This window comes from Eulemur rufifrons, chromosome 7 (assembly GCF_041146395.1).
Source record: "Eulemur rufifrons isolate Redbay chromosome 7, OSU_ERuf_1, whole genome shotgun sequence".
In the NCBI taxonomy this organism is placed as follows: domain Eukaryota; kingdom Metazoa; phylum Chordata; class Mammalia; order Primates; family Lemuridae; genus Eulemur; species Eulemur rufifrons.
The window spans coordinates 265237520-265263798 of NC_090989.1; the positions used below are offsets into that span (position 1 = coordinate 265237520).

Here is a 26279-nt window from a genome sequence, read left to right on the forward strand (position 1 = left end):
GGTCTATTATTATTATTATTGAATCAATCTCTCTACTTGTTATTGATATATTCAGGAGTTCTATTTCTTCCTGGTTCAATCTCAGGAGGTTATATATTTTCAGGAATTCATTCATTTCCTCTAGGTTTTCTAGTTTGCAAGTACATACTTGTTCATAATAGTCTCTGATGATATTTCACATTTCTGTGTTATCAATTGTAATGTCTCCTTTTTCATTTCTGATTGTGTTTATCTGGACTTTCTCTCTTCTTTTCTTGGTTAGTCTAGTTAGTGGTTTATCAACATTGTTTATCTTTTTGAAGAACCAACTTTTCATTTCACTGATCCTTTATATTGTTTTTTAGTCTCTATTTCATTTAGTTCTGCTCTGATCTTTGTTATTTCTTTTCTTCCGCTAACTCTGGATTTGGTTTGTTCTTGTTTGTCTAGTTCCTTGAGATGTGATTTTAGGTTGTTAATTTGTTATCTTTCTACTTTTCTTGATGTAGGAATTTAAGGCTATAAAATTCCCTCTTAACACTGTTTTTTTCTGTATCGCACAAGTTTTGGAATGTTGTGTTTTTATTTTATTTCTTTCACAGAATTTTTTAAATTTTCATCTTTATTTCTTTGTTGACCCAGTGATCACTCAGGAGCATGTTGTTTAATTTCCATGTATTTGTATAGTTTCTGAAATTCCTCTTCATCTTGATTTCTAGCTTTATTCCACTGTGGTCTGAGAAGATACTTCGTATGATTTCGATTTTGTTAAATTTGTTAAGACTTGTTTTGTGGCTTAAAATGTGATCTGTCATGGAGAATATTCCATGTGCTGATGAGAAGAATGTATATTCTGTAGCTGGGTGAAATGTTCTGTAAATGTTTGTTAAGTCCATTTTGTCTAAAATCTAATTTAGGTCCAGTGTTTCTTTGTTGATTTTCTGTCTTGATGACCTGTCTGGTGCTGTGAGTGGGGTTTTGAAGTCCTCCACTATTGTTGTGTGGCTGTCTGTCTCCTTCTTTAGGTCTAGTAATATTTCTTTTATGAATCTGGGTACTCCAATATTGACTGCATATATATTTAGGATTGTTATATCCTCTTGCTGAATTAATCTATTTATCATCATATAATAACATTCTTTGTCTTTTTTCCTGATTTTTATTTAAAGTCTGTTTTTTTCTGATTAAGTGTAACTCCTCCTGCTCACGTTTGGTTTCCATTTATGTGGAATATCTTTTTACATCTCTTTACTTTCAGTCTATATGTGTCTTTATGTGTAAAGCGAGTTTCTTGTGAACAGTATATAGTTGGATCATGATTTTTTTCTCCATTTACAAATCTATTTCTTTTAAGTGGAAGATTTAATCATTTATATTCAAAGTTAATATGTGAGGCTTTGTTCTTGTCATATTGTTAATTGGTATCTAGTTGTTTATAAATTCTTTCTTTCTTTTTCTCTTTCTTTTTGTATTGTGGTTTGCTGAACTTCTGCCATGTTGCTTAATTCCTTTCTCTTCTTCCTTTGTGTAATTATTCCATTAGATCTTTGAGTTTTATATTTTGGTGTGTTTTGATGATGATATATACTGACCTTCAATTTCATGTTTGTGACACTTTTGAGCATTTCCTGTAGAGCTGGTCTAGTAGTGATTAATTCCCTCAGTGTTTATTTGTTTGGGAGGGACTTTATCTGTCTTTCATTTATGAATCTTATTCTGGTAAGTTATAAACTTCTTAACTTCTTCACTGATGGATTTTTTTCTTTCAGCACTTTGAAAATGCTACCTCATTGTCTTCTGGCTTCTTTTTTGTTTGTTTGAGACAGAGTCTCACTCTGTTGCCCACAGGCTAGAGTGCCATGGCATCAGCCTAGCTCGTAAGAACCTCAAACTGCTGGGCTCAAGCAATCCTTCTGCCTCAGCCTTCTGAGTAGCTGGGACTGCAGGCATATGCCACCATGCCCGGCTAATTTTTTCTATATATTTTTAGTTGTCTGGCTAATTTCTTTATATATATATTTAGTAGAGACAGGGTCTCACTCTTGCTCAGGCTGGTCTTGAACTCCTGAGCTCAAACAATTCTCCTGCCTTGGCCTCCCAAAGTGCTAGGATTATAGACATTAGCCACTGCATCCGGCCTATCTTCTGGCTTCTAATGTTTCTGATGAGAAGTCTTCTGTTCATCTGATGAGGTTTTCCTTATAGGTGACTTGATGCTTTTTTGTTGCTAATTTTAAAATTCTGTCTTGCACTTCAACTTTAATCATTCTGATTATAACATGCTGTGTTGAAGTCCTTTTTGCAATGTATTTGTCTGGGGCTAGTTAAGCCTCCTATATCTGAATGTCTAAGTCTCTTGAAAGTCCTGGGAAGTTTTCCCCAGTTATTTCCTTAAATAGGTTTTCTAAACTTTTTGATTTCTCTATCCCCTCAGGAATACCAATAATTCATAAGTTCAATCACTTTAGGTAGTCCCAGATGTCATGAAGGATTTGCTCATTCTTTTTTTTCCTTTTTTTCTTCATTTTTATCTGACTGGATTATTTCAAAAGGCCTTCAAAAGTTGAAGACATTTGTGATATGATGCTATAATTCTGACAAAGTTTAAAATCATGTAAAATCTTCTCCATTCTTCTCAACCAATGCAAGAATCTTATCATTCTTTACCATCCCATCGAACATCACCTTCCCTCATCCCCTGCCATCTTCCTTGGTATTATCCAAAAATTTTATTTGTCTTAAAGCATTGAATTGTTGTTCCATAGTAAAATAGTTCTACCAACACATGCCACTAATTTCTGTGGTCATCATTCCTTTCTCATGTCACTTTGTTGCTTTGTTTCCAATTTCTTATTTCTGAAATACATTCTTCATTCATTCTTTCCATGAGATCTTTGGGCAGTAGACTCTCTTTGTCTTTGTTTTTGTATGTTTGAAAATGTCAGTATTTTACTCTGATCATTCAGGTGAATATTAAAATCTAGGTTGATGGATATTTTCCTTCAGCATTATCCTATGTCTTCTTATAAGGATTGATGACAAATTTTCTGTCGTTCTAACTATAATTCTTTGATAGGTAACCTAGTTCTTTTTTCTGGCAACTTTTACATTTTTCTCTTTACCTTTGACAATCAGCACGTTTACTGTAATTTATCATAGTGTCTGTTATTAGTTACCTATTTCCTTGTAACTAATTACATAAAAACTTAATGGTTTAAAACAACAGTAAACAATTATCACTTCATAGTTTCTACAAGTTAAGAATTCCAGGGTGGATTTGCGGGGCCACTCCCTGGATCATGTTTATAGTCAAGATGTTGGCCACTTCTGCAGTCATCTGAAATATTTTCTGGGCTGGATCAAACGTGGTTTACTCACAAGTTGTTGCAAGTTGATGCTGGCTGGTGCAAAGCCTCCATTCTCCACCATGTGGGTCTCTCCACAGACTGTTGAATATCCTCACAACATGGTGTCTTGCTTGCCTTATAGTGGACTTCTTCCACATTCTATTTGTTAGAACTGAGTCACTAAGTCCAGCCCACCTCCAAGGAGAGAAATTACACTGCACTTTTCCAAGGGAAGATTTGTACACACATTTTAAAACCACAACAGTGTCAAAGTATTTTTACTAATGCTCCTCTGTACTCATTGCCACAGTGGTTTACAATTCCACTGTCTCTTGAAAACACTAGGCAGTTTTCAAGTACTTATGAAAAATACTGATCCCCAGGCCCTAGACCAGAAATTCTGATTCAGTAATTTTAGTTGTGTAGCAAGCATTTAATTGTTTGTTTGTTTTAAGCTTTGTAAGTGATTCTGATCAATTTCAAGTTTTAAAAGCCACCACTTTAAATCATATGGGGATTCAGATATTTCTTCAAATCTAGAAAATCTCAACCATTATCTCTTTAAATATAATCTTTTTGCTCTTTCTTCTTTTCTCTGTCACACTCCTGTAAGAGCTTTAAATCTGTTCTGCCCGTCTCTTAGTTAATCTGTCACATTTTTGTTTCTTTTTCTCTCTGGAATGAGGGCTGTATAATTTCTTAAGTACCATCTTCTGATTCACTAATTCTTCATTTGATCTTCTCCAAGCTTGAGTTTATCATATCTGTTGTATATATGTTTAAGTTCAGTTATTATATTTTTAAATTCTAGCATTTCTACTGTTTTTATGATTATTTGTTTATATTTCAATTTTACTTGTTTCATAATTTCATGTTCTTTTTTTAAGCAGAAATATTTATTAATTTTTTGAGGTTCTTAAACTTTCTTTTTGCACTGCTTTATTTTCTTCCAGAGTAAGTTAATCCCCCAAATACTGAATTCATTGATTTTCTTAGCATTTGTTTTGCTTTGCTATCTGTTTGTGCTTTAAAATTATGATTTGCAACTTCAAATCTTTTATCATCCCTCTGAAATAATTTCTCCCTTTTCCAGTAATTTTTGAGGTTGCATTTATGAAGGCTTCCAGTTCTTTTATTCCAAATAAGGTGATACAGAGTGAAATTTTAGGGCCCCCCTTCTGTAACATTTTGTAGTTCAACCCAGATTCGGTCACCAAGACAGCTGAAAGGTTATCACACATTCGAGCTATAAGACTATGACTGCTTCTTTCTTCTTTCCTCTTTCACAAATAAGGAAGCTTTACTCCTGCCTTTTGGTTTCAAGCAATGAGCCTCCAATCCCCTACCCTAGGTGATACACTTCTAGTTAAATCAAATCCCTTTCCCCGTTTAGAGAACCCAAGTTCCTACTTATCAATTGTGTTTGTCTACTTTCTTATATACTGAGATATTGATCTTGTTTTTGAACATGGCTTTGTCTTTTTAGGTAGCAAAAAATTATATCTTCTTTATTACTGCTATGTATTTATTCTAGCTAGATGACTTTGCATTGTGATCTCGTAGCACCATCTTGATTAATAGTCTTCATGCTATAATTATTATAAATAATTATATAAATTCTATTAGTAGGACATATTAAAATATATACATTATTATTTAAAAGAAGTGAAAGGTATTGATATTTAAAAGTGATATTTTTATGCATCTAGAAAACACAAGAATATCAACTCCAAAATTACTTTAATTAACATCATGACTAATACTATTTACAAATAAAACACACACATGCACACATATCAATAGCAGAGATACCCTATTAGAAATTAATTGTATATCAGTACTTCCAACCAGGCAGCCTAGATCCAGAGCCTGTTCTATTAACCTTTATGTTATATGCCACTACATGATTTATTACTTATATTGAGTTGGTCCTAATCATTGAGATAAGAAATGGACTAATATATGTGGAAGCTCTCTGGAATGCCTACGTTCAAAGGAACTCTTTCATACATATCTCAAATTCTTTCCTTTCATGATTTTAGTATTTGATTATTGCTCAAACCTTTCCAAAACACCTCTCCAACACCCTCCCAAGGGAGAGCTAACCAGATCTTATTTGGCTTAACTTCCAAATTCTGTTTGCTTTATTTGCATTTTTTTCTCATTATAATAACTCCATTACCAGAAAGAGGAGGTCCCAATGCCATCCAACAAAGACCAAAGAATGTGTGATTTCAGCTTCCTCTGAGACCTCAACTTTATGTAGCCAAATTCCTATTATCTTCTTGGCTCCTCTCTTGTGGTGAAAAGAATTCAAACCTTCCTACAATTCTGCCTGTTTTCTGGTTTTGTCTCTTTCCACAAGGTCTATGTGTCCTGTATGATTTTACTAAGTATATTCCTTTTATTTCTATCAGGGAATCTTGATAGCTTTCCCTTCTGCTATATAACAATAGAGTTCCTCTTCAAATTCCTTCTCTAATTAACTAGTAGAGTGAATTGAGCAGGAAAAACTTCTTTTACCCTTCTTAGAATTAAATCACACACACACACACACACACACACACACACGCACACATTCACATTCAAAATTGGGGAGATAGACCTTAATAAGAGCAAGAGTAACAGTGAGTGTTGGATATTCATGATTTTCAATGGAATTAATGAGCTAAATGTATTATATGACTGAAAATAAAAATTTTTGCAAATTTATATTCTTAACAGTACAGTATTTTGAAAGAGTCTTGCTATTCTTCAAATCTGTTAGCCTTTGTGTGTGTGTTAGTTTTAGCTCTGAGTACCACAAGAGGAACTGATAAGTTCAAAAGTGAGCAATCAGAACAGTGTACAATAGCTATCAAGCTTAGAAACATGAAATGTTTGATGGATTTTTTTTTTTCATTCTTGGGAATAGAAGCAGGAAATAGGTCTCATAAACGGTAATTATAAGGAGGCTGGTTTTGGTTTGGTTTGATTTAGAGAATATTCTTGTTCCTTTTTTTTTTTTTAAACACAGTTGATGGAACTAGGTTGTTGCTATGGTACTGAGTTCCCCATAAATAAAAGTTTTCAAGAAAATTGTGGATTACTATTTAACTTAGGTGTTGAAGTGAAGTGAATGGATTATATCTCAGACTATTCCAATAAGGGCAGTCATTGATTCTCTATTCTAAATGTTCTACTAGACAATTCCAACAAAGTAGAAGTAAAATGCCCCATTAATCCAACTGGTAATGAACTGTTTTTTAAAATAAATATTTTCTTTTTTCTGCAAGAGACTCTGCTGAATTTTAGAAGGAAAAAAAACCCAACAATAGAAGTCTGATACTAACCCCAGTATGATTCTAACCTTAATCCCCCTAAAGAAGATTACAAATCAATTTGGAAGACAAGAACAATGCATTATATATAAAGCAGTTAAATGAGAATTTAGCAATTAAGTGGGAGTAAAGACTATGAGGCATAAGATTTAAAAACCAATACTCGTACTTGATAAGTGGTGATTGATATGTGATAAATAAAAAAAAACACTTAGTCAAGAGGGATCATGGTAGGCTAGGCAAGCAGGATACATGGAAAAACTAGTACTACCATTTGACCTTGAAATGACTAACAAGCTCATATACCGAATAAGTGTACCGAAGTTTAAATATTAATAGGTGTTACAGGTTTTTCTTGCATAATTTTCTCTAATTTAAAGTAACCTCAATTATGTGTGCACGCATGTGAATGTGTGTATATTAACGAATAAGCATATGCAAATATGTATGTATAAAGATGTACATTTGCATTTATGCATAGAAAGAAATTTTAATAGTGTATAAATGAAAGGATAATTTCTGGTAGAAATTCTAAGCTTCCTCCTAGGAAAATGACAAATCTTAGACTTTCATTCGTCTTGAGTTGGTTCCTATATATCTGCAGGCAAGGCAATAAGCATATCTTTTTAAAACTTTGCACTGCTTCCAATCCCAAACAAATCAGCAAAATGACAAAAAGTCACAACAACAACAACAAAAATGAAAAATATCAAAGGAAAATCAGCATTGTCCAAAACTGGGCCTATTCCCAAATATAGTTCAAGTATAGTCCTGTATAAATCAGTGGAGCAAAACTGAGAGGAGACCCAGAATTGACCTGCACTGGCTCTGGAACCCTGAAAAAGAGTAGTGTACAGGAAGAAAATGGCAAGTGAATAAGAGTCCCAAAATTTACTCTTTAACTTTAATGATATAAAATTCTGGAGATACAACAGCCAAGGAATAGAGATAATTAGTATTGCTGTAGGAGTCCCATGGCCATCCCAACCACTCTTAAGTGTTACTTGGCTGATAACAACAACAACAACAACAACAAAACAGAATGGAAGAAAGAAAAAAACCTTTTCCCCAAGCTTGGAAACACAAGCACATTGTTCTGAACAACTAGAAAGGCATGCCCATCACAAAGGCATTCCAGTGCAATTTTTCAGGCCAGATCTGGCCTACCTATGGACCTATATTTATTTCTTCTGATTAAGGTCTGTGATGCAAACAGGGAATTTGCTGTTTCCAAATATCCAGATGACCAATTTTAAGGATGGGAGAAACTAATATTTACCTAATACCTATGCTTTACCAGGCACTGTTGGGAATGTTGTGAAAAACAATTTCTTCACTTAGAGGTACGCTTGACAATTTATAAATCTCCTCTCAATCATAAATGCATTCAGTTTAGAGGTTTTAAGTAGTCTGTAACCATGATACTTAACAAAACAAACAAATAATGCCACTGACTGGTTAGTGGAAATGGGGCAAGTTCAGATGGTAAAATCTAAATAAGAAATTATAAATTCACTTAAATTTAAGGGGACTGGGTGGTAAGTATGAAAATGAGACCATTTCACTGTGACACTAGGTTAGACTAGGAGACTCAATGTCTGAAAATGAGGTTGAATTCCTGACTCTGCACTTGCAGCAAATCTCTAAGTCTCAGATTCTTTGGAAAATGGGCTAGTTTTGTGTGTGTGTGTGTGTGTGTGTGTGTGTGTGTGTGTAGGGGGATATTCATTATTTATTAATGACAAATATTCCACATCCATAATTCTCTCATGTCAGAGGTTCTTTTTGAGATGGTACTGTCAGCCTTGGCCAGTTGGAGAAGGGAGTCATCTGACTCCCCCATCGTGTGGATGGCCCCACAGATATAGCACAGGTTTTAAACTGGCCATTAAAACTGCCTGTGGCCTTGTCAACTGCAGCCACCATCATCTGGATGAACACATGGTCCTTGGCACCAATAATGTAGTCGTTGGCGGGACATTTCCGCTAAATGTACAGGTCTACAAACTCAGACTAGATGATATCAATTATGTCCAATCACAGAGATATGGTGAGAGTTAAATGTATAATGTGCATGAAAATATCCATAATCTGTGAAGAACTATGGAATTGTATTCTTGTCATTAAAAATTGTTAACAATAGCATCACCATGTTTTACTTATAAACAAATATTGCAGTTGGCTTATCAGTAACTCTAAGAAAGTTCTAAATTACCATGAACAAATGAAACTTTAGGCAAGAAAAATAAAGCTCCATGTGGGGTCTACATCTGATAGGGTTATATTAAACATTCTGGAACAATTACTTTGGTTTTTGTTGTCTCTCTTCTTGGATTTTTAAAAATTTATAAATTCTCAATCCTTTCTATCCAATTTTAGACATTTTACATGGTCCTGAGTATTTTGCTTCACTGATATGTTCCTACAAGATAATGATTTTCTCCTCTCAGCTCTCTGAGCGGCCTCTCTGTTGATACAGAGTCGCAGATCTCTGTTGGTGGTAGGTTCTGTTCTGCAGAAAACCCCTAATCCTCTGTTTACCACAACATGAGTCTATTGCCATAGAAATGATAGCTGAGATCCCAGATTCAACGCACTGACTTCACAGCAGGGCCTGGTAAGAGGAGAAGCTAAGTTACAAGGGGGAACACAATGTATGAGAATAGTGTGCACTCTGTTGCCTTAGGAAAAAAAGGGTAATTGTCAATGTTAATGTAAAAATTCATGAACGAGCTACATCGTTGGGTATGCTGTAGTTTATTTTCTGTATAATACTGTCTGACTAAAAGTAATAATTTGAATCTTATGCCATTTAATTCTCTGCTTTCAAAAGGTCAGCAGTTTCCCTTGATTGCATTTGTTTCTTATTGAAATAAGAAACAAGCAGCTTCTAATTAATCTTGTTGCACAACTGATGTTTCTGTGGCCAAAGATTTCTCTTTTTATGATGTGTTGTTTTGTTTGCGTGTTTATTGTGTTTGTTTGTTTGTTTTGTCTTGTTTCTATTAATAGAAGAAAGTGAACCTGAGCAAGACATTAAAGGTATTTGTTTTTTTCTTTCTGCATGGCTTCTTTTTAAATGTGTGGTTCTTTTCAGTTGTTTATTTTGTTCTGACCTTATAAACAGTTTAAGTGCCATTATTTTGTTAAGAAATAACAAGCAACATATGAAGACTATTAAATCATGGCATTTAACAGAGTTATTAAATGATCTACTTTATTATGTAATATGCTTAGTGACCATTTACATTTCTTAAGGCAAGACTGAGCCAACAGAGATATTTAAATATGGTGTCCCGAACTCTGGAAATACAAACAAAATAAAATAACATAAATCAGTATAAATCCCACATAGATGGGAAAAGAAAGTCACCCTTTGATTAAAAGACTCTTTGGCTAGAGGGATTTACAATTTTTGGAGAAATGTTAAAATGTCATGGTGCCAGCTTAGGTTTTTACTGTCATTATTGCAAAAGCATGAGGAGTATTATGCAGTTGCTCCATCAATAAAAATTAAGTTATCTCATTTAAATTGCACATAGACATATATATTTAGTGGAATATATTTAGAGGACAGTAGCTGGAAATCAAATTTGTTTGGGGAAAACCCTATTGTAGGAAAACAGTTTTCCATCAAAAAAAGTAACTTGCATCCTGATTAAGCCCCCCGCCCTTTGCACTCTAACCTAAGCTTTGATAATTTAGGGATGAAATTCATAGTGCTCCTGTAATAGAGTTTGACTCTCGAAGTTAATCTTAGACTGGTATTATTTTAAACAGTACACCTTTATCTTGGTATCTTATATAAAGTACTTAAAATGTTTTCCAATTTCTAAATACTAGGTTGCTTACAACTAAAATGCAGTTAAAAGCATTTCACCTGGTCCTGAGTGAAATTTTTTTTTTTTTTAGTTTTTTTCTCCAACTTATTCCTATCAGTCATTACTGATTTGAACCATGTAACATAAAAACCGTCTTTCAGGAAAACTAGAAAATAATAAAGAAGCAAGAGAACATAAAGTTCCATGGGAGCTCATTGTGTCCTTTGAAATAATGGCTCAGAAAATAGAAATTGATAAGAGACTTAAGTATTCCCCTGGCACTGTTCCCTTGCCAAGAAAGGAGAGGTAGTTCATCTCAAGCCAAACTACTCATTAATTTCAGGAAGTAATCTGGGTCCCCTGTCTCTTGAGATTTCTATTACACTCCAATGCAATTTCAGAATGAGTAATGCCTTTATCTCCTTAATATATAGGACCCCTTACGATGACAATCAGGAATAAAACTGATTATGGATCTGAAAGTGCTTTGAAAAATGGAGAATGAGAGAGAAAGAAGGAAAGAGAGATGGAGAATATAATATGGTTATGTTGTAAAGGGCTTTGCAATTGCTGGCTGCTTAAGATTCTCTTCTTGCAGTTAGCACTGCAAATCTGCCCAAGAGAAATGAAAGCCCAAAACTCATGAATTCATCCCACGAGAGAAAACCCAGAGATCAGTATATTACCCATATCTATTTTCCATATTGCAGATGAACAATAATTTGCCGGCCACACAAGAAAGGCAAGTGGCAAAGAGGTCACAGTGAATTAGAGAATGGTGGATAAGACTGTGTACAGAAAGAGGAGTTGGATAAACTTTTTTCTTTAAAAATCCATATAAAACCGGTTATGAACATTTTCCAACTTACTAACTAATTTCATACCCCTTTTATTAAGTAGTTTAATTGTTTATGTGACAAAAACACTTTTATGTTTTCTTTCATGCAAATAAAATGCAAAATAGGGACTTTCAGTGCCCATTTTATTTGATAAGAAGCATATCACAGGCCAGGCGCGGTGGCTCACGCCTGTAATCTTAGCACTCTGGGAGGCCGAGGCGGGTGGATCACTCGAGGTCAGGAGTTCGAGACCAGCCTGAGCAAGAGCGAGACCCCATCTCTTAAAAAAAAAAAAAAAAGAAGCATATCACGTTACTTTTTAAATTGATGACTTAGAAACGTATTTTCAGTTTGTGGCTACTACTAAAATAATGGGATTTACTGTTGACCTATATTCAGGCTTATAATTGTAAATGCATTATTGTGTATGGAGGTTAGTCTGGCATTTATTTTTAATTGCAACTGATTTTATTGTTTTCAATGCTTGATAAATGTGTTGGGATTTCTTTCATCACCATTTCACCTTTCATATTTGTGAACAGTAACAAATAGAGATGGGTAAAAATATATCAGCTTTATTGCTGATAAGGCTGGATTGAAACATAAAGATTTCTACTCCACGTAAGAATGAGACTAACATAACTTCTTTTTCTTCCTTCTCCTCACTGCCTCCCCACACTTTCCCCTTTCACTCCTAGTTGTAGGATTAAGAAGCACTGACCTGGTGAAATTTACTTACCACACGTCAACCCCACACCCTTCTATAGAAGCAGGATGGCCCAGAGAAGGGCTGAGATACACATAACATCTACAAGTCCCTTCCCCTCAGTCTCACCAGAGAAGTCATTTATTCATTTATTCATTCATTCAGCAAATATTTATTGAATGCCTACCACGTACCATGCAGAGGTCTGGAAATAGATACAGATACATAGATAGATAATCAGTCAGCCCAGGTTCCTGAACAAAGCAAGCCTTGCCCTTGTGATGCTTACATTCCAGAGAGGAGAGACATTCCCAAATCAGATAAATAAATAAACCAGTGGTTACTAAATAAATCAAAGAGTGATAAGTGCTATGAAGAAACATGAACGAGGGTAAGGGGAATGAGGATGAGAAAGCGTTTATGATAAGGAGACATTTGAGTAGAAACCCAAAAGCATCTGCAACCTGCTTTAAGAAGAGAAAGAAGCCTGGGCAGAAGGGTGGAAGCTATCTTTCAATAGTGAAAAAAAAGGGAGTTGAGTTTCTATTTTGTCTTTTGGAGGGAACGTGAGAGTGCAGGAGAAATCGGCTGTTCTTTTTTCCCTCTTTACCACTGCTCTTAACAAAATCCATGATCAGCCAGGGGTATATATGCCCCCTTCTGGGAGGACACCAGCTGTTTATCAGCACAGTCTCACATTCATGAAGCTACCTACATGCCAGCTGTACTCCTTTACATACCCTCCTGGGCCCCACTGAGCCCCCAGAAGATTCCACTACAGGGCAGAGTAGTATATTAATGAAATTAACTCCAAAGTCATGTCGACCTCTATAGTGATAATTTACTCTCTGTTTTAATTACTCTTCCACATTATGCTTAGCTGCGTTGTGCAATATGGATAATCAGAGATTTTGCAGTGAGCCCAAATGATATTCTAAATAATGTAATACCAGCCAAAAGAGAAAAAAAAGCTATAAATTAGAACAAAATTAAAGCTCTCTGATTACTAAATTTCCAAGAAGAATTTAAAGTCCCCAAATTAAAACTCTTGGCTTTATAAATTAAAGCAACAAAAAATAATCTAGATTTTATTTTTCTCAAATTTTTCATTCAGCTCATCCTCAACCAGAAAGCTTTTGTTCAAGTTCAAGGGTGCAGTCAATGTTATTAGAACACTCTTCTGGCACATATGAGATTGAAATGATCCAACTCCAAATCTCTCAAGGATCCTACTTGTTTTAGGTTCTGAGGAAATTGCAGTAATCTCACAAAAAAACTTAGGATACACAAGCATAGCCCCAACCCCTACAAGAGTTTGTCAGCTAAATGATGCATGTAAACTCAAATATCTCTATTGTTGTTACCAGAAAACATTAGAAAAGAAGAGTACCTGGATGCACCCTTGCTAGGATGCAAGGATATCAGTCTGTGTTAGTTGTCAAGAGTTCACAGCTTGTGAATTAGACTAAGTTGGGAGGATAAGAATTCAAATAGAGCACATATTGTATTTGGGGTAATACGCTTCTTAAGTCTCTTTTAATCTATAATCGTTGACTCTTCCTTTTTTTCCCCTCATGCTATTTATTTGTTGAGGAAACTAAGTTAAATTTTCTATATTCTGAATTTGATTGAATTCCATCTCCATGGTGTTCTTGAATGTACCCCTCAACCCTCTAACTTTTGTAGATTGGTCATTAGACCCTAGGACTTACTTAAAATCAGGCTCAATTTTGGATTTTGGGGGGCAGATTCAGCTGCATATTAAACACTTGGTACTGTTTTATTTTTTGTTATTTGTTTCTTTAAACCACTGGTTGCCTTGAAGATAGCACCTTTCTTGCTTTTCATTTCTCCTGGCTTTTGGGCCCAACATTTGTATATCTGTTAAATAAAATGTTCTAGATTCCATCTCTTAGAGTCTTCAATATAAGAAGACAGGAAGTCAAATTAATTCAAATCTTCAGAAAGCATCTAGTTGTCAAACAAATCATTTCTTCCTTTATCTCTTTGAATTATGTCATCCTTTTTGAGAGGTATTTAACAATCAGGCCAACTTCCAACACAGCTCTGGGCTTGAACTATCATTGTCCTACATATCTCCTATCTAGTATATACTATATTTCCACACTTTACTTTAGAATCCAAACTTCATGTAACTAGAAGAACTAAGCTTCAAAGCATTAATTTAATTTAATTGAGGCTTTAATACTCTAATTTTATGTTCTGTGCTTAAGTCCTAGAAATCAAAATGTACGAGCACAAAATACGATATTTACAGGATAATAGCCTATCATAAAGATTCCACAGTAGTTTGAAAGAAAACTGTATTTGCAGTGAGAAGATCTGAGTCTGGGTTCCTCACCCATCGCTTTTATTACCTTGGGAAAGCAACTTAAATTAACTGGGATTTGGTTCCCACATCTGTAAAATAAGAGCAGGAATCTAGTGTATCTCTGAAGTCTCTTCCAAATTTAATGATTCTATGATTCTAAATATATTCCAATTTATTGTATGTTATGAGCCTCAAAGCCACTATTTAGTTAAAGGTAAAATTTCTTCTTACATCAAAAGAAACTCCTTTTATTTAATCAGTGGGGATTTAGCCTCAGAAAGGAATATAAATTACTCATTCTCTGGCCCACACTTTACCTAAAATATTCTTTTTCTTTTTTACCCAATATGTCATCTTACTATCTGAAAAATTTGACAAATTTTGTCTGTCCTCCCACTCTGATACAGCTGAGGGTGTAAAGCATTAATTAATTATTTTATTAATTAAATAAAATAGCATCTTGTGCTTACTTCATTCAGGAACTCTGCTGGGTGATGAATACAACAGTGAACAAAACAGGCAAGGTTTCTGGTTTCAGACAGTCTAACAGGGAAGGGAAATAATAGACAAGTAAAAAAATAAGTCAGATGATTTTAGACAGAGGCAAGGTCTGTAAAGACAGTACAATAGGATGATGCAAAGGGGAATGGTGGGCAGGGTTACACTTTATGTTAAGTGATTAAGGAGAGCCATTCTGAGGACTGTCACTTAAACAGACACTTGAATGATACAAGTAACCTGCCACATGAGGACCTGGGGGATGAGTGTTCTAGGCAGAGGAAGAGCAAGAGCCAGCTCCTAAGTTGGGAGCAAGCCCAGTGTGTCCTGGAGTGAGGTAAGGTCATGGCATAAAGGGCTTGGAGGCCAGGCCATGGCATCTGGTATTATCCTTAAGACGGGGGAAAGTGCTGAATAATTACACACAGGGAAACATGGTCTGATTTGCATTTTGAAAAGCCACCTTAGCTTGGCCATTCCATATTTGAGGGTCACTCACCACTTCTGTCTTCCTAACAGTTTTTGCCAGAATACTACGGGCTCCTGAATCCCACAATGTCACCTTTGGCTCCTTTGTGACCCTGCGCTGTACAGCAACAGGCATGCCTGTCCCCACCATCACCTGGATTGAAAACGGAAATGCTGTGAGTGTCATATGTGTGGGGACTTGTCTGGGGAAGACCCATTTGTGGTGAATTTCAGGATAGACCATATGTTTGTTATGCCCTGATCTCCATCATCAGTCCCACCTACACCACCTTTTAAGCCTTCCAACATCTCTGTCCTAGGACCCATTGCCATAGAAACTGAACTCCAGTAGTTTGCTTCTTTCCTTGTGTCATGGGGGAATAATAGAAAACCAAATTCTTTCTTTGTGTTTTATTTCCACAAAATATTTTTAGTTGGCTTCTTAGCTCATGTACACTACTTCTTCCCTCATTTCCTAGCTGCTATTGTGACTCCTACAGGGTTGAGGTGGGAGGAAGGAAGGAGCAATAATTGGTGCAGGAAAGTCCTAATTTATCTGACGTTCTTGTAAATTGGCTTTAGACCCTCTGTGCCTGCCAGGTATTTAAAACTGACTCTTTCCCTGTGGATACATTCATGATTCTTCAGAGATCAGGGAACATTAAGGATGACATCAGTGATGCATTCTTCTCAGTCTAACCACCTTCTGTTTAGCCCCCAATTTGTTATTTGATGAGAAGTGTCTGTTGAGGTCTAATCAATCCCCAAAAGGTCCTCTTGGGAGGATGGAAAATGACTCCAAATCACATCTTCTATAAAACTTTTGTATCTACAAACTCTGGGAGCCCAGACCGTTGATCAGAGCTACCTCCTCTTTATTCATTCCATTGGAGATGCTAGGCAGCCTGACTCTGCCCTTTGGATTTTACAGATGGGAATTAGATACTTTTCCACCATGCCTCCAAACTGCAGGTGTGCTGGGGTACCCAAGATCACATTCATGTTTGATGATTCCTTAGAAGGACTCACAGAAATCAGAAAAACTATTGTACTTATGGTTACAGTTTATTCTAGGGAAAGGATACAGATTAAAATCAGTAAAGGACAGTCAGTTTTCCCCTCCCAGTGAAGTTGCACAAACAGCACTTCATGCTCCCAGCAGTGATGTGTGACAACATGTATAAAGTATTGCCAACCAGGGAAGCTCACCCTAGCCTTGGTGTTCAGAGTTTTTACTAGGGCTCAGGTACAGAGACATGGAGTGCTCAACATGACTAATCTTAGCTAGTGTTCAGCCCCTGCAAAGGTCAAGTTGATGCAATACAGCTTAGGATCTCAGGTATTCACTATAACTCACATTGTTAACGTGAACTATCTGGCATGGCCCAAAGTCTCAGATATACAAAGACACTCTTATCAGTCAGGATACTGCAGGGGATCAGAGGTTATCTCTCAGGAGCTAGTCAAAGGCCAGACCTTTCTCTGGAATGAGCAGAGTTTAAGCACTTCAAGTCCACTGAGTTAACCCTTTAACCTTTACTGCACAGCAAGGGACATATAACACCTGTCCATGTGGGCCTATCAAGGACTCTTTTTACTTTAAGGAGACGGGAGAAGGTCCAAATTAGTCTTTTGGGTGGGGTTAGGATGACTCTGAATATGACTAAACAACCCAAACCTTGATAACTCACATAACTGGTGCTCAGCTATTTTCATTTTCCACATCCTCCAGCATAGTCTCTCTCCAACTTTTTGGTATTTTGGCTATAGTGAACATATATTATCGTATTATATTAATGGTAGCACTTTGAAATCAAATGAGTGTCCCAAATTGTGTTTAATGCAGGCATCACAACAAGAAAATGGGGGACTTTTTTTTTTAAAGCAGACAAAACCTTATGGTATAATTCAAAACATGTTAAGTGTTATTTCTACCCAATCTGAGGCACATTCCTTCATGGACTTGAACTATTGTATATCCTCATGACTTTTTCTTCTCCAGGATTATATTAGTCTGCTAGGGGTACCATAGCAGAATTCCACAGTCTGGGTGGATTAAACAAGAGAAATTTATTTTCTAATAGTTCTAAAGGTTGGAAGTTCAAGATCAAGGTTGGCTTGTGGTGAGTCCTCTCACCCTGACTTGCAGATGGCTTCACGCAGCCATCTCTTGTGTCCTCACATGGTCTTCTCTTTATGTGTATTCACCCCTAGTGTCTTGGTATCTACAATTATGAGCACCAAAAATCCCATAGTGTTTTTTCATAACATAATTTTTATGCCTAAATGGTTTTTATTCCTCTCTTTTTTAGACCATTATAAGGTTTCCTCCACTGAATTAAACAACAGCAACTAAAACTAGGGCAAATACTCTGAAAAGCAAAACAAAAATAAAAAACAGACTTTAAGGCTGGATTGTTATCATGCTGTTAGTGCTTGGCATTCCATAGATTTCAGAAGCATTTTGCAGCATGCAAGAAAGATAACCTTGAGGCATCTCCATATAAAAAGTTAATTTTAATACTGTTTTAAGTAAAGTTAAACAACCTAAAATTTCATAAAGAGAGAAGGGAAGAGGGATCAGAAGATTGGGAGTGAAGTTGCCTAGATTTGTCCGCTTATTCAAAGGCATCTTGACACGGATGAACCTTGAGAACATTATGCTAAGTGAAATATGCCAAGCACCCAAAAAGACAACTACCAAATGATCTCACTTATATGTGGAATCTGGGAGTCAAACTCATAGAAGCACAGAGTGGAATGGTGGTTACCAGGGGCTGGAAGATGGGGAAATGGAGAGATGTTGATCAAAGGGTACAAAGTTTTAGTTATGCAAAATGAGTAAGTACTGGAGATCTAATGTGCAGTATGGTAACTAGAATGAACAATATTGTATTACATACTTGAAATTTGCTAGGAGGGTAGATCCTAAGTGTTCTCACCACCCACCCACACACACACACACACACATGCGCATACACACACACACACACACACACACACCGGTAACTATGCGAGGTGATAGGTTGACTATCTTGATTGCGATGATCATTTCATAATGTATATGTATAGCAAAACATCAGCTAGTACACCTTAAATATATACAATTTAAATTTGTCAGTTATACCCCCAATAAGCTAAAAAAATAAAGAATTAGAATTAAAATATTTAAATTTTTTAAAATGGCATCTCAAAAAAGTAATGTCTGCTGTGTACTTGTACCCGGTCCCATCCTTGTCCCTGCAATTCTCTGTGTCCTAAGAAGACTGACCAGCTATAGCCTCAAATTATGGGAACTAGGAAGAAGACAAGGGAAAGGGAAGAAAGGGAGGAAAGAGAAGGGTGTGGAAAACAAAGCTTGTCAGTGTGTGAAATTTTGGAGGATGTGATAAAATAGAGTATCTTATGGCAAAACTTATAATTCACTTATTAGTGTTTTCACTGTTGTTTCTGCTGAAGGTTTTTCTTTTCTGATACCTGAACAAAACAATTTTTCTCATAATTTTTTATTAAAATTGGGTTCATCTTATCTGTCTAACCCTACATCCCTTTGAAATATGGGTAAATCAACATAATGAATGCCACTTTTCCAGTGTGTAACTGAGGCGTGGTAAAATGAGAATTCGATGGGGAGCTGGGAGACTTAGGTCATAAATGCTCCTCTTCAGCTAATGTGATTTTGGGGCAGTCCATTTACCTCTCAGACATTGATTTTCTCATCAGGTGGCTGTCAAAAATGATCTCTAGTGTGACATGAGAGCTAATGTTCACTAATTTTGTTAAGTTACGATAAAGTAACTTTTGGAGTTCCTTTTCTTCTTTACCTCCCTAAATTTCAAGTGTCATTTAAAATTTCTGTTTGGCAACATGTTATGTGGCTCTTCTGTGGAAGCTGCTGTTGTCATCGTAAGCCTCTCAAGGTAGTATAAAGATGCCTAAGAAAATTGGGAGACTGGCAGCAGAACTTTACTAATTTGTCTTACTATGTATAATAAAAACAGTAATAAAGAAGATGCAAAGACACGTTTCTAAGAAGTCAGTGTTTTCAAAAGTCTCATATGAGTTAAGAACTGGAAAATGATTATTCTCTGCTGGAGTTCAGGAATTAAAAAAAAAAAGACCAGGCCGGGTGCGGTGGCTCACGCCTGTAATCCTAGCACTCTGGGAGGCCGAGGCAGGTGGATCGCTCGAGGTCAGGAGTTCGAGACCAGCCTGAGCAAGAGTGAGACCCCCGTCTCTACTAAAAATAGAAAGAAACTATATGGACAACTAAAATATATATATACAAAAAATTAGCCGGGCATGGTGGCACATGTCTGTAGTCCCAGCCACTCGGAAGGCTGAGGCAGTAGGATCGCTTGAGCCCAGGAGTTTGAGGTTGCTGTGAGCTAGGCTGACGCCACGGCACTCACTCTAGCCCGGGCAACAGAGTGAGACTCTGTCTCAAAAAAAAAAAAAAAAAAAAAAAAAAAAAGACTTGAGTTGGTTTTGGTCATATGGAGACCCCCAACTTAATCATTCAGATGTGACACACCAACAGTAGAAGGCAAAGTAGATCCATCACCTCAGCTTCTAAAACAGGAATAAAACAAACTAATAGTGACTTTCCTCCAGGAAGAAAGCAAAAGTACATCTGCAGTTCTTATGGTCATAGGGTATGTACTGCTCTTGCAGCCAAGTTTCATTCTTGGTAATACTACCCACGTCCAAAACGAAATCAGGATGACTTTGTCCCTGCTGACGCAAATCACAGGAAATGGAGGCAAGTGCAGGCATTTGATGTTGTAACAGTAGCAAACCAGAAAGTCCATTGAGGAGAACATGGAGGATCTCACAGCTCTGATATCATTTTTGGTGAACTGGGTGAAGACTAATGCAGAGCTGGGAAATAAAACAGAGTTTGGCACAGAATAAAACAATTTGAACTATGGCTGTTTGCTAACTGCAAGTTAGTAAGCTAACATCACAACACACTACAAAGCACAGCAACGGGTACTCTAGAAGCTGTGACTGCTCCTTTTCTCCCTGTCTGTGAACATGGCAAGAAATGAAATCTTGAACAGTTAGAGGTTAAAGACCAGGAGAAATTCAAGAAACATGCCCCAAAGTGATTAAGAAATATTTTGCTTTCTCCCTATGGAAATGCCATTTATTTTTCATGGGAATTTATAGTCGCAGATGAACTTCAGAGTGAGTGGTTATACTCCTTCTGTTTTACAACATTGGAAAGAGTAGTTTGGTGTGGATAGAGCAGAGCTTACTTTTTGAAAAGAAAATTCTTTGTATTCCATCATCAGATTTATTTACAGTTATATCGATAACTCTCTGTTATTTTGGCATTTGACCACAAAATGTGGAAGAATTGTATGTCTCTCTTGCTTTGTTCAATAAATAAAATTTCTGAAATATTTATTAGAAGATTTTGGTAAAATAAATGGTCAAATAATCTCTGTTAAAGATTATATTTTTGAATTTTTTAATGGGAAGCTTATCTATATTTTACACATATTTTTAAGAGGCAGTAGTTTGGGCTAAAAGTACGTGAGCTTTGAAGTCATTTTATCTTACTAGCTGTGTGAACCAAACTAATTACATTAACAAGTCTTATGTGGAATACTTCAGCAGCCAGTTTTGAAAGAGACCAATATTTATGGCTATGTTAATCAGAAACAATACAGAAAGGCCTCTTAGTCTGTTATCCCTTTTTCTACGATGCATAGACAGACATCATTACAACTCCAAGAATATGGACCCCACTGGACCACATTCTAACAGTCCCACAGGGTGCTCCCAGCCAGCAGGAACTATTGGCAGGACAGGGCCATTGAGGCAAGAACATCTTTTAGAAGTCTTCCTATGCTAAGGTCAAATCATAAAGTTACCAGATTATCCATAGCTGGGAGTAGATTCTCTCAAGACAGCATTATTAATGTATTAATGATGTATAAAAAATACTCCACAGGTCTTTACTGCTTTACCGCCTTCAAAGAGTTTTCATACACATTATATCACGTGTGATTTAGTATGCCTCTTTGATATAGCTTCCTATTCTACTGCCTCTTTTCATAAAATTTATTTTATTACTTTTATTACATATACTTAAGGCTTAGATATGCATGATAGTGAAATGATTACGACAGTCAAGCAAATTAACATATTTATATCCTCACATAGTTACCACTAACTCAGAAAGACAGAATACAAACAGAGCTGCTTCTCCAATTCCTTCAGGTCCCTGCGCCTGAGCAACTTGGAGAAAATAGTATATTTCCTATAAATACCAGGTGGAGTCACCTTAGTTAAGTACTCCGTTTTGCTTAGACATACCTTGGTCAAAGCCCACAGTAACAATATGAACTCATCCCTTGGATCTTTCAAACCTGAGGGGCAAAGAGATCAGAATGGAGGGCAGAAACTTTTTTTTATTTTTAGACCATCAAAAATACTAAACTGTTGGTCAGGATGATCCATGAAGAAAGAAAAAACAAATTCAAACTATGACTAACAAGGCCTGCTGTGCATGACTCACAAACTGAATCAAGCAAGGCCTCAGGAAACAGGAGGAAAAGCATTTAGGAGCCACGTCGTATTCAAGCCATGAGCCTCCTCACTTGGTCTCGTCACTGAACTATTTCGACATCTGGATGAAGTCCAGGAGAAGAGCGGTCAGGCTGTTTAAAAATGCTTTTCTTTCCTACTAAGGATGTTTTCAGTGACCTTGAGGAGGTGTTTAGGAATGACTTTCTTAGGTGTGAACATGAAAATAGTGGAAGTTTAAGCAACATTGGGGGATTACTTGTTTCTAAGTTGTCTACAAGGCATTGCACAGTCCTCCTTTTTCTATATTAAACATATGTATATTTATTGTTTTCTTTTTATTTTATTTCAAAAAATTAAGGGGATACCAATGGTTTTCTTACATGGATACCTTGTATCATACTTAAGTCGGGGCTTTTAGTGTGCCCATCAACATAATAGTGTTCATTGTACCCAATAGTTTTTACCACTCATTCCTGTCCCATCCCCCCTTTTTGTTCCCCAATGTCCTTTACAACTCTTTGTGCCCACTGTGCCCATCACTTAGCTCCCAATTATTAGTGAGTACCATGTGGAGTTTGTTTTTCCATTCTTGAGATACTTCACTTAGGATAATAGTCTCTGGTTCTATCTAAGTTACTGCAAAAGACATTATTTCATTCTTTTTTATGGCTAATATTACATTTCTTAATCCACTCATGAATTGATGGGTACTTAGGTGATTTCACATCTTTGAGATTGTGAATTGTGCTACAATAAATATTCAAGTGCAGGTGTCTTTTGGATAAATGATTTCTTTTCTTCTGGGTAGATAACTAGTAGCGGGATTGCTGGATCAAATGGTAGGTCTACATTTATTCCTTTGTGAAATCTCCATACTGTTTTCTATAGAGTTTTTACTAATTTGCAGTCCTACCAACAGTGTGTAAGTGGTCTTTTATCTCTACATCCACACCAGCATCTACTGTTTTTTGACTTTTTAATAATGGCCATTCTGACAGGGGTGAGGTAGTATCTCACTGAGGTTTTAATTTGCATTTCCCTGATGATTTGTGATGCTGTTGAACATTTTTTAATCTCACTGCTCGTTATTTGGTCTATTCAGGATTTCTATTTCTTCCTGATTCAGGCTTGTGCGTTTCCAGGAATTTATCCATTTCCTCTACATTTTCTAGTTGGTGTGTGTAGAGGTTTTCATAGTACTCATGGTTGATATTTTGTATTTCTGTGATATCAGTTGTAATGTCACCTTTTTCCATTTCTGATTGAGCTTGTTTGAGTCCTTCCTCATCTATTCTGGTTAATGTGACTAGTGGTCTATCAATTTTTTTTTATCTTTTCAAAGAAACAACTTTTTGTTTCATTGATCCTTTGGTTTTGTTTGTTTGGTTGGTTGATTTTTGGTTCCAATTTCATTTAGTTCTGCTTTGAGCTTAGTTATTTTTTTTTCTTCTGTTGGCTTTGAGTTTGGTGTTCTCTTTTTCTAGTTCCTTAAGGTATGACCTAAGGTTGCTAATGTGTTATCTTTCTGTCTTTTTAATGTAGGCATTTAAGGCTATGAACTTTTCCTTTACTGTATCCCATAGATTTTGAATGCTTGTGTCCTCTTTGTTGTTCAGTTAGAGGGATCTTTTGATTCCCATCTTAATTTCGTCATTGACCCAAAGATCATTCAGCAGCAAGTTGTTTAATTTCCGTGACTTTGTGAAAATTTGAGTGTTTCTCTTGGATTTGATTTCTAGTTTTATTCCACCATGACGTGAGAAAATACATGGCATGATTTTCAATTTTTTCAATTTGCTGAGACTTGTTTTGTGGCCTAAGATATGATCAATCTTGGAAAATGTCCCATGTGCTGATGAGAAGAATGTGTATACAGTAGTTTGGGGGTAGAATGTTTTATAAATGTCTGTTAGGTCCATTTGTTCTAGAATCCCATTTAAGTCCAGTGTTTCTTTATTAATTTTCTGCTTTGATGATCTGTCCAATTCTATTAGTGGGATGTTGAAGTCCCCAGAAATTATTATGCTACTGTTTATTTTTTTGCTTAGATCAAGTAGATTTTGCTTTATGAATCTAGGAGCTCCTCTGTTAGGTACATATATATTTAAGATTGTTATGTCTTCTCGCTGAGTTGACCCTTTACCATTATATAATGACCATCTTTGTCTATTTGTACTATTGTTGATGTAGTCTATTTTACCTAACATGAGAATGGCTATACCTGTTTACTGTTGCTTTCCATTTGCATGGAATTTTTGTTTTTCATCCCTTTACCTTGGCTCTATGCGAATTCTTGTGAGTCAGATGGGTTTCTTGAAGACAGCATACATTTAGGTTGTGGTTTTTCTTGCTTTCAGCCAGTATATGTCTTTTCAGTGGGGCATTAAGAGCATTCACATGCAGTGTTAGTATTGATATGTGGGATACTGTTCTGTCCATCATGTTGGATTATATCTCCTTGTTTTGTTTTCCCTCTTGTACTATTGTTTTATAACAGCTGTGAGCTTTAACTTTCAGTTTGATTTTACACTGGTGGCTATCTATTATGTTGTTCCATGTATAATGCACTTTGGAGTATTTCCTGTAGGGCAGGCCTAGTACTGACAAATTCTCTTATTGTTTGATTGTCTGAAAAAGTCTTTATTTCTCTATCCTTTAAGAAGCTTACTTTTGCATGATATAAAATTCTTCATTGGCAGTTTTTCTGTTTAAGAAGACTACAAATTGGGCCCTAATCCCTCTGGCTTGTAAGGTGTCTGCTGAAAAGTCTGATGTCAGCCTGATATATTTTCCTTTGTAGGTTAGTTGTTGCTTTCTTCTTGCAGCTTATTGAATTTTCTCCTTCATTTTGACTTTGGCCAGGTTGAGGACATTGTGTCTTGAATATGTCCTATTTGCTACTAATCTCTCTGGTGTTCAATAACCTTCTTGTATCTGGGAATGTGAATCTCTGGTGATACCAGAGAAGTTTTCCTCAATAATTCCCTTGAATACATTTTCCATGCTTTGCTTTTTCTTCTTCTCCTTCAAGGATACCTATAATTCATATATTGGCTTGCTTCACATATTCTCATATTTCTCTGATTAGTTGTTCATTCTTTATTATTCTTTTTTCTGCATCTTGACTGACAGGGTTAGTTCAAAAGCCTGAGATTCTTTCTTCTGCTTGGTCTAGCCCATTGTTGAAGCTTTCTGCTATATTTTGAAGTTCCCTAAATGACTCTGATTTCTTGAGTTCTGTTATATCCTTTCTTATGTTGTCTAGCTCTTTAGTAACATTTTTTTCATTGATGTCCTGAAATATTATTTTTGGGTTCTTTGTGTTTGTTTGCAACTTTCTTTTCAATGCCATTCATCTTATTTGCCATCCATATTCTGAATTCCATTCCTGACATTTTGACAATTTCCTTTTGGTTGTGGTCTATTGCTATAGATCATTTTGATCCTTTGGGAGTGCCTAACTAGCTTGTTTTTTTCATGTTGCCAAAGTTCTTTTGATGGTTTCTTCTCATCTGAATCCTACTCTGTCAGCTCAGGGCTTATAGGTTTGTGGCATATCTGTTCTCCCTTGCTGGGAACTCTCCTACTTAGTGAGAAGAAGGAGAGGTCCCTAGATGGCACCCTTTTGACTTATTCAGAAAGATTGACCTGGCAAGAGAAGGGTAGATGCACTGAGAGCCTCTATGCAGCTGTTCTGTGTTGTCCCATTCCCCTGTGATTGTCATGGTCCAAGCCAGTACTGGAGGATCTCCATGGAAGTGGTGGGTTGTTCTCTGAGCCACTGCTGGAAGCTCAGGCATGGAGCTGAGTGAATCTCTCTCCACAGAGCCTGGCATTGCTGAGGATTACTCTGCCTGGGTCTTCCCACGGCAGTGATAGTAGCAGCTAGGCAAGGCTCAGGGCTGTGGGAATTCACTCCACCTAGGTCCAGGTGTGATGGTGGCTTGAAGTTAGCAGATACCTGGCAGAGCATTGAACCACAGGGTCAGTTTTGGCCTAGTGGTGGCTGAGAGCTTCAGGGATAGAGCCATGGGGCCCAGCAGCACAGAAGCTTTGGGGAAGTAGCCTTGGAGGTGGGGGCATGAGACCAGGCCTCCAAGCAGCTGGAGCTCTCCCCCTGCCCAGGACCTGCTGAGGCAGTTACTGCAGGGCTTCTCAGGTGGCATACGTGGTGGGAGTCTGCTAGACTCCCCCATGAGGGGGAAGGGTGTCTGGCTCCCAGTTATAGGGGCATGAATACATTTGGTCTCCCTGCTCCCTTCCTAGCCTGGCCAGGGAAGTGCAGAGGTGGCTGTAGCAAAGCCAAGTCCTGTGTAGACCAGATGCTCTGAACCTGAGAGCTCAGAATGGCATCAGCTTTAGTAACCTGGGAATAGAGCTTACCACTTTTGTGCTATGCCTGCATTCCAGTCCAAAGTAGCTGCACAGA

General features: G+C 36.7%; 1 protein-coding gene across 4 annotated transcripts in view; it reads left to right on the forward strand.

Moving 5' to 3' along the window:
• Positions 1-26279, forward strand: part of MUSK (muscle associated receptor tyrosine kinase) — a 98011-nt gene that overhangs the window by 33320 nt on the left and 38412 nt on the right. For 3 of the 4 annotated variants that reach the window (XM_069474540.1, XM_069474541.1, XM_069474543.1), the window contains exon 6: positions 15362-15486. In XM_069474540.1, coding sequence (XP_069330641.1) covers positions 15362-15486 — 125 coding nt within the window. Of the gene's footprint in view, positions 1-9658; positions 9689-15361; positions 15487-26279 lie in introns of all 4 variants that reach the window. The other variant, XM_069474542.1, reaches the window with a different exon arrangement.